Raw genomic sequence first — 10,107 nt, 5'->3', positions numbered from 1 at the left:
AAACTTTGGTTCTTATACATGTTATTTTAATTTCTCTTAATTTATATATATATATATATATATATATATATATATATATATATATATATATATGTATGTATGTATGGAAATTAAATGAAGTACTGTAAGTATAAAGATTAAAAATTAACACGCATGGGCCATACAATATAATTTTATTTATATCTATTTATTTACTTGTAGTCATTAGAAAGATTCGAATTGTCTTTTGTTTTAAATTAAATTGAAACACATTATTAATTTTAATTAAATTGAATAACTAAAATTGAAATAGACAAAAACAAAAGTTTACTTTGTGTAAATCGTCACCACAATTAAAACAAACAATCTCGCCACTAGTACGGGACCAATAATAAAGCGACACCACCATAATAATAATAGTAATAATAATGTATTCAGATTACTTAACTGTTTCAATACTTGTGACAGTATGACAGTATTTAATATTTTATTAACACGTTTCTTTATTAATTAAAATTATTAAAAATTATGTTTATCATATCAAATTTCATGGTTATTGCTAAATTTAAATTATTATAAAAACATATTTTTTTTAAAAAAGAAGGATTTTTAATCTTTAATTATCATTTTTTTAACTTTAAACCTCAATTACTTCTAGAAGGCAGTTTTGTCAACTTCTGATACACGTCATGACTTCAATACAGGTATTAGAGTTTAGAACTATACTATCTACTTGTTTAGTTATTTTATAATTCAATACTAGGTTGTCTATATATAAGAGTACTCCAACTTAGTTTCTACCAAGCTCTACCTTTAATTTATTTTTTCATCATTTGTGATGGAGTACGAGCAATTTGATTTTTCATTTGGCCCTCCTTACATGAACCAACTCCATGAGTATTGCTTAGAAAATGCATTCCCATTTCAAACAGAAGATATATCATCACCAAATACCATCATGGATGAAATGTTTGGTCAAGAATCTCTGGAGGGTTTGCTTCTGCAACACACAAACAACCAGGACTTTAGTTTCATGAATCACAATGATCCACCAGAGATTGAACTCTGCGATGGATTTGCCGAGGAAAATGTGCATGTTTCAATGGAAGAAGAAGAAGAAGAAGAAGGAGGGGATTCTTATTTGAAGGGAATCCAAGCAGAGCTGATGGAACAGACTAGTTTAGCTGATCTTTTGTTAACAGGAGCTGAAGCTGTAGAGGCACAGAACTGGGACCTTGCTTCAGACATAATCGAGAAACTCAACAATGAATCATCGTTAGAAAACGGTGATGGTTTATTGAACAGGTTGGCTCTTTTCTTTGCTCAGGGTCTGTATTATAAAAGTACAAATGACCCTGAACTGTTGCTGCAGCGTGGTGCTGTTTCTACACACACAGATGCTTTCTGTGTGTTTCAGGTTCTTCAAGAGCTATCTCCCTATGTGAAATTTGCTCACTTCACCGCAAACCAAGCCATCTTAGAAGCCACAGAAGGTGCTGAGAGTGTTCACATCGTTGATTTTGACATCATGGAGGGAATCCAGTGGCCACCCTTGATGGTGGATCTTGCAATGAGGAAAAGTGGTACTTCGCTCAGAGTATCAGCCATCACAGTGGACGAGAGAGGTGCTGCTTCTGCTCAACAAACAGGAAGAAGGCTCAAAGAGTTTGCAGCTTCTATCAACTTTCCTTTCATGTTTGATCAAATCATGATGGAAAGGGAAGAAGATATTCAAGGAATTGAAGTTGGTGAGACACTGGTAGTGAACTGTATGATACACCAGTGGATGCCTAACAGGAGCTTCTCACTGGTGAAAACATTTTTGGATGGTGTGAGCAAGTTGTGGCCGAGGCTTGTGGTTCTGGTGGAAGAAGAACTGTTTAATTTTTCTAGGCTGAAATCTATGTCCTTTGTGGAGTTCTTCTGTGAGGCTTTGCATCACTACACTGCGGTTTGTGATTCACTTGGTAGTAGTGTGTGGGGTAGCCACAAGATGGAGTTGAGGGTGATAGAGAAAGAGATTTTGGGGCTCAGAATATTGGACAGTGTGAGGCAGTTTCCTTGTGAGAGAAATGAGAGAAAGGTTTGGGAAGAAGGGTTTTATTCCTTGGAAGGGTTTAAATGTGTTCCTATGAGTACTTGCAATATTTCACAAGCCAAGTTCTTGGTGAGCCTCTTTGGTGGAGGGTATTGGGTCCAATTCGAGAAGGGTAGGTTGGCCTTGTGTTGGAAGTCACGGCCTTTGACTGTGGCTTCAATCTGGGTACCCAAGGGTTATTAGACTCACAAAGTCTAATAGATTTATTCTTTGTTTTTTCAGTTGTCAAACTTTTTTTTTTCTTTCTATTTTTAGTTTGGAGCTGTTTATACTGGTTAAGCACCTTTCATATTTTTGTGAAAATTTTCAGTAATTTTTTCTATAAATTTTGATTTAATATATAATTTCTTTGTAAATAATCAGTTATTGCAAAGTTTAAAAATTAGTAAAATTTATTTTCAAAATTTTCTATAAAAAATATTCACAATAAATTTTAACACAAATAACATAATACATAATTCCTTTAACAACTTAGCGATAGATATGGGTGTGTGGTGCTTGATTCCTGTTGACACAAGCAAAAAAATTCATACAAGAAACGTTCAAAGTCAATTGAACCCCAACCCCCACCATTAATTTAGGATTACATCAAACGTTCGAAGTTTACTGGCCATAGTGATTGCGCAATCTTAAGGATAGAGCATCTTTGTGGGATCTCGGACGACAACAGTGGCCATATCATTCTCGAACTGAACATAAAAGCCATGGACCAATTCCAACATTATCGAACTAGATTATATTGTTTGAATGTTGAAAACCTGAGTTCGTTCAAAATTAGTTTATTTTCTGGAAATCAATTTTGTACAACTTTGGAACAATCCAACCCTAGATCCTTCGGCAAGAACTGTAACAAACCTCAAGACTGATGAAATCGCAAAAAAAAAGAACTAAAACTAGCAAGTTCTAATCTATCATATCCTTGAATTTGTTTCAATAATCTCGATTCACATTAGAAACTGTAACTATGATATGACCCACGCGACCTACATAACCCATAACATCTTCTTGGGTGGTGCATTAAAACCTTACCTTAGAAGTTGCCAGCATATACAACAGTCCCTTTCCATGGTCAGACCCAGGCCATGATGAAGAAAAACCCAACCACTAATACAAATAAAACTGGTTAACCTCTTCCCCCTCCATACTGAATTAATCACACAACATCTTAAGAAAGTGTTACTGATTTCTAGCTCGTTTGAGAAAACAACGTCCAAAGAAACTCAACACACATTCTACCCCATCAAATAACTAATGGCATATAAATAATCCAAGGGTTACAAGTTACAACCTCCTGACTACTAAATCATCTTATATCTAAACTAATGTGTATTAACCTTGCAAAGATTAAACAAGTCTAGGATTGTAAAAGAAAGTCAAGAAATTAAGCTAAAAAAATTTAAAAATGCATGACGAGATGCTGAAATGAGGCATAGAGTAAGACGAAGATTTCTGTAATCTAATACTATATACAATTGGAAACTAACAAAAGGTAAGTTTTTCAATTGAATAATATATCTGACCTACTTCTAAATTCAAATTTTTATCTACAAAAGGTAAAAACACTGATGTGTCAATCTCTCAGCATTTTGAAGTTAGAAAAAAAAATGGAAAAGAAATTCAAATCCGAAACTTTTAATTAAAATTTCTTTCTCTCTCTTCCTCAGTCTTCTCACCTTCCACTCTCTCAATTCTTTCTCTCTCTTTCTCATACCGCCTTCTTTCTTCTTTCTCTCTCTTTCTCATTCTCTCTGGCACCGCCTTCTCATCTTCTTCTGTTCATCTTCTTCTTTTGATCCAGTTCATCTTCTTTTTTCTGAGCTTTGTTCACCGCCTTCTTTCTTCTTTCTCTCTCTTTCTCATTCTCTCTGGCACCGCCTTCTCATCTTCTGTTCATCTTCTTCTTTTGATCCAGTTCATCTCCTTTTTTTCTGAGTTTTGTTCTGTTCATCATTTTTTTTTTGTTTACAGGCTTCAACTAACGCTTACAAAGACATGCATCTGAGATTTGCCGTTCATCTGTCCATTTTTTTTGTGGATATCTTTTTTGTTTGCTTTCTCAAGCGAACTGTTATTGTTCTTTATGTTTTTTACTGAGATCTAATGGTTTCTTCGCTTGATCTTATGTTTACAGTGAATAACACAGAAAAGGTAGCAACTTTTTTGCGTTTTTTCGTTTTTCTACCATATTTGGATGAATGTTTTGCTCTCATATCTACTTATTTTTGTTGTATTTCTGTGTTAGATGAATGTTTTGCTATCAGATCTACTTTTTCTGGTTGTATTTTTCTGTTCGAGGATGTTTTGCTCTCAGATTCATGAGCACGGCAAAGAACACCAAAAAGGTAACAATTTTTCTGCATTTTTTCGTTGTTCTAACATATTTAACTAAGTTTTTTTGTTGTATTTCTTGGTTGGATGATTTTTTTGCTGACAGATCTATTTATTTTGTTGTATTTTTGTGTTGGATGGATGTTTTGCACCCCAGATCTACTTTTCTTTGTTGTATTTCTCTGTTCGATGGATCTTTTGCAGTCAGATTCACAAGCACAGTGAATAACACAAAAAAAGGTAGCAACTTTTTTGCGTTTTTTCGTTTTTCTACCATATTTGGATGAATGTTTTGCTCTCATATCTACTTATTTTTGTTGTATTTTTGTGTTAGATGAATGTTTTGCTATCAGATCTACTTTTTCTGGTTGTGGTTGTATTTTTCTGTTCGAGGATGTTTTGCTCTCAGATTCATGAGCACGACAAAGAACACCAACAAGGTAACAACTTTTTTGCTTCTTCGCGATTTTTGTTCTTCTACCATATTTAAACATTTTTCTTTGTATTTCTTCTCTTCTGGATGAATGTTTTCTTGTGAGATTCATGAACACGGTGAGAAACACCAAAAAGGTAACAACTTTTCTTCTTCTTTGTGATTTTTTTGTTCTTCTACCATATGTAACTACTTTTCTTTGTAGTATTTTTCTGTTGGATTAATGTTTTCTTGTGAGATTCATGAACACTGAAAAATAACACAAAAAAGGTAATAATTTTTCGTCTTCTCTCATATTTTTAGTTCTTCTACCATATTTCACTACCTTTCTTTGTAGCATTTCTATTTTTGATGAATGTTTTCCAGTCAGATTCTTAAACACAAAAAAGGTAGCAACTTTTTTGCATTTTTTCGTTTTTCTACCATATTTGGATGAATGTTTTGCTCTCATATCTACTTATTTTTGTTGTATTTTTGTGTTAGATGAATGTTTTGCTATCAGATCTACTTTTTCCGGTTGTATTTTTCTGTTCGAGGATGTTTTGCTTAGATTCATGAGCACGACAAAGAACACCAAAAAGGTAACAACTTTTTTGCTTCTTTGCGATTTTTGTTCTTCTACCATATTTAAACATTTTTCTTTGTATTTCTTCTCTTCTGGATGAATGTTTTCTTGTGAGATTCATGAACACGGTGAAGAACACTAAAAAGGTAACAACTTTTCTTCTTCTTTGTGATTTTTTTGTTCTTCTACCATATGTAACTACTTTTCTTTATAGTATTTTTCTGTTGGATTAATGTTTTCTTGTGAGATTCATGAACACTGTGAAAAATAACACAAAAAAGGTAATAATTTTTCGTCTTCTCTCATATTTTTAGTTCTTCTACCATATTTCACTACCTTTCTTTGTAGCATTTCTATTTTGGATGAATGTTTTCCAGTCAGATTCTTAAACACATTGAAAACATCCAAAAGGTAAAAACTTTTGTTATTCTCTTCCATTCTTTGTTCTTCTATCATATGTAACTATTTTTCTTTGTAGTATTTGTCTATTAGATCAAGGTTCTTTTTGTGAGATTTATGAAATTATTGAAGAACGCGAAAAATGTATATGTTATTCTTCTTCTATCCAATGTTTTCTCTTCTACGTATCTAACTATCTTTCTTCGTATTATTCTTCTGTTGGACCCATCTTTTTCTTTGTCATTCATTAACTAATTGAAGAACACCAAAAAAGGTCAATGCTTTTCTTCTTCTGTCCGATTTTTTCTTCTTCTACCCTATGTAATATCTAACTCATTTTCTTTGTAGTATTTAACAGTTGGATCAAGTTTTTCTCTGTCAAATTCATTAACTAATTGAGGCAAGGACATCCATCAAGATTTTGGGCAAAATAGTTCAATGAACTCATTGAGCAACATAAGAAAGGTGAAACCGGTTGAATCAATAGTTATCTGCGAGATGATTTAGATTTTTTAAACCTGTTTAATCAATAGTTATCTTTCAAAATTCTCTTATTTTGTTATTAACAGAGTTGACTAACAATCTTTCGTTTTTAAAACTTCATTTATTTTTTTCTTTAATTAACAAAGTGTAGTAACATACTTCAAAGCTGCATTTTTGAACATTATCAACATATATTTTTTATATTTAATTATTTTATCTTATGAAATTATTTTATATATAATATTAAATGACATTAATATATTGATAATAGTCAATAACAATTTTTCAATTTTAAAACTTCATTCTATTTTTTTGTCTTTTTCTTCCAAATCTTATTCTTCACATAAGAGACCTGCAATGTTTTTTGGAAGGATGAATATGGTGGGTGTTTGAGAAGAATAAGGGAGCCAAAAGATGTTTGTTGAAGATGCAAAGCTGTGCTCGAGACATTTATGCAATTCCTAAGAATAAAAGAGCACACAAACTAATGCAGAAAATTTAATCTTTGGGTAGAACATTTATGTTTGACAGAGGTTGGAAATGGCATGTTGGAGAAGGTCTGCATGGGAAGATACAACATTCATTTAATTAGTGAGGGAGTGGCATGTAAAAAAAACCATAATTGGTGGTCTGCATAATTAATGTTTTAAAGCAGTAAGTATCATATCAGGACACTTTAAAAACCTTTACAAAGTTTCTTTAAGAAGGTAATCAATTTTTTTTAAAAATCCAAAGTTTCTTGGAGAAGGTATCTAATTTTTTTAGAATAAATTAAATTAAAAATTGTAAAAACAAATTTATTAAGATTTGGTGTGGAATTTACAAATATTACACGATATTTACTAAAACGTTTTGCAGCATTGAGAGTGAATAATTTCAAATATAATTTTAATGTTATTTTATAAGATAATATTTAGTATTTGAGAAGTATAATAGTGAAGTAAATGAAAATTATAAACTACAATTCATTTTTAAAATAAATGCAAATCATAAAGGTGGAATCCAAATTTTCTAAATTTTTCAACAAACAAACTTAAAATAAACCTCATGCTCCAATAAATATTTCTTACAGTTTAATAGGTTAAATCCATAACACACATTCTAAAAATTTCATAGTAAAAAAAAGATTTATAATTTAAAATTAAAAGAAATACATAATGACTCAGTTTGTAAATATTTTTATATAAATAATAATAGTTTCTCCTTTCTATAGATAAAATTAGGTATTTTATAATTTTTGTTTTAAGAATAATCATTAAATATGACATATTTTTTTGAATATGATCAATTAATAATTTCTTATTAATTAATTAATAATAATAATAAATGAAAATAAAATTACTTACTTTAAAGTTATTTATTTACCTAATTAAAAATTAAGACTTTTATTTTTATTTTACCTAGCTTATCGAAGAAGTTTATATACTTTTCAAATCTTACTTTTCATTATTCAAAAATTAAAAGATGTTGAGAAGAATAAAAATAACTTTTCAGTTTCTTCCAACACTACTTTTCAGTTTCAAATCTTACTTTTCATCCTCCAAAATTAAAAGATGTTAAGAAGAATAAAAATAACTTTTCAGTTTCTTCCAACACAACCTCCAATGTAAACTTTGGTCTCTTCCAATGTCTTTTTGTCATTAATTAGCATTAATTATGAAGAAACCAAAGAGGTTTTGTGTATCTCAATACAATGTTATATTTGAATTTATTGTATTATAATTTTCAATGAAAAATACTTTAAAAAATCTACCTACTTTCTTGAAAAATTTTTACACTGGTTTCAAAAATCTTCTCACCTTCCATTAAGTAAAAGTCATTTTGAATTATCAAATAACTAATGGTATCTAATCTAATATGTAATACATAATATTATATACAATTGCAAAGCTAATAATATTCTTTTGAGTTGTAAGTTTAACCATTATTAAACGTAAATATTATAAATAAATGAATAAATAGTGAATAGTAAACAACAATTAAATTATAATAAAGAACAAAGATAAAAAGAGAAATAACGAAGAATAAATAACAAAATAAATAAATATTTATTATATATAATATATAAGAAATACGTTTACTTTAGACTTTATAAATTTGTCAATAAATAAATAATAAAAGTAAAAAACCTGATTGCACACATTTATTAATAAATTTATTTTTCATTAAATAAGTGTGCATATATATATTGAATTGAAATATTCAAATATATACAACATTCACGAATACATGTTCAAATATATGTTATAATGCATTATAAAATGTTTATTGAAACTAAATTTCAAAATTAGTTTATTAGAAACGAAGATGTTCTCTACTTTTTAATTCAGTGAGAAATATCTTTTAACATATTAAATAATAATGTTTGGATTTAAAATTTGAAATAATAATAAAAAATGCAAATAAAATTATTTACTTTAAATACATTTATTTACTAAATTAAAAATTAAGACTTTTGTTTTTTTACTTGGCTTACTGAATATGTTTTTTATATTTTTCAAAAAATATTTTTCATCTTCAAAAAATTAAAAGATGTTGAGGAGAATAAAAACAACTTTTCAATTTCTTTCCACACTACTTTCAAGATAAAATGTTGGTTCTTCCAACACATCTTTATAATTAATTAGCATTAATTATGAAAAAACCAATTTTAGTGTCTCAATACAATGTTATATTTGAATTTATTGTATTATAATTATAAATGGATTTTTTTTTTAAAAGATCTACATACATTTTTGAAAAAGTTTTATACTGGCTTCAAAAAATCTTATCACCTTCCTATAGAGTAAAAGTCATTTTGAATGACCAAAATTTCTAATAGTATCTAATCTAATATATAATTATATACAATTGCAAAACTAACAATACTATTTTGAGTTCCAATGTGCATTGTCCCAAAAAATACATAATTAGTGGTCTTCATAATTAATATTTTGAAGTAAATATTACAAAATAACAACTTTAGAAACTTTTACAAAGTTTCTTGGAGAAGGTAGCTATTTTTTATAAATAAATCTAATTAAAAATTGTAATATAATAAATTAATTAGGATTTTGTGTGAAATTTACTAATTAAACCAAAAATATATTAATAAAATTTGAATTTTGACATTCAAATAAAAAATTGTGAAATAGTGTAAGTTTTTTAATAGATTCTTATAATGTCTCTAAACAACTTTCAAATATTTTTAACTTATAAGAAAGGTTCGTATTTAATATATTATCAAAATCTAAAAAATGATAAATTGAAAAAATTTAATGGAAATACATTAATATTCACAACTAAAAATAATAAAAGTTAAAAATATGATATAAAAAATAAACAAGTAATATAATATTTAGGAATAAAAGCTTCGTGGTTCTTAATAATATAATAATAACAATAGTAAAAATAATTAAAATATGGTGTAAAATAATAAATAAATAATTGTAAAATTTAAATATGAATTTTTAAATATTTTTTACGTTTTACACAAACTTAAATAATAATTTAAAAAATAATTTTTATAACATAGACATTGGTATATCATTACAAGTTAAAATTATACATTCTTAAAAAATTTAAAGATATAAAAATCACTAATGATCTCGATTTCAATATATTTTTTTTTCTAAATTAAGATATATATATATATATATATATATATATATATATATATATATATATATATATATATATATATTTTGTCAAATTTGAAATTCAAAATATATAGTAATAAAGTTTGAATTTAAATTTTAAATTTTAAAAGCTATAAAATATGGGACCAAAGTTAAAATTTGAAATTCAAAATTCAAAAAAATTGTGAAAAAAAGACTTCAATAA

The 10,107-nt window shown here is 28.0% G+C and overlaps 1 protein-coding gene and 1 long non-coding RNA gene across 2 annotated transcripts; both read left to right on the top strand.

Annotated features, from left to right (window-relative positions):
* The first annotated feature begins 774 nt into the window (after positions 1-774).
* LOC114178996 (nodulation-signaling pathway 2 protein-like) lies at positions 775-2,350 on the top strand. Its single transcript, XM_028065171.1, has one exon. The coding sequence runs from the start codon at positions 818-820 to the stop codon at positions 2,258-2,260; it is 1,443 nt and encodes a 480-aa protein (XP_027920972.1). The 5' UTR covers positions 775-817; the 3' UTR covers positions 2,261-2,350.
* A 3,657-nt stretch (positions 2,351-6,007) lies between these two features.
* On the top strand, positions 6,008-6,879 carry LOC114175673. Its single transcript, XR_003602874.1, has 3 exons — positions 6,008-6,076; positions 6,161-6,267; positions 6,657-6,879. It is a non-coding gene; the product is annotated as an uncharacterized LOC114175673 (long non-coding RNA).
* Positions 6,880-10,107: the final 3,228 nt, after the last annotated feature.

This window comes from Vigna unguiculata, chromosome 3, assembly GCF_004118075.2.
Source record: "Vigna unguiculata cultivar IT97K-499-35 chromosome 3, ASM411807v1, whole genome shotgun sequence".
NCBI classification, from domain to species: domain Eukaryota; kingdom Viridiplantae; phylum Streptophyta; class Magnoliopsida; order Fabales; family Fabaceae; genus Vigna; species Vigna unguiculata.
Note: the sequence above shows the minus strand (reverse complement) of the source record. Positions and strands in the feature narration are given on the sequence as shown.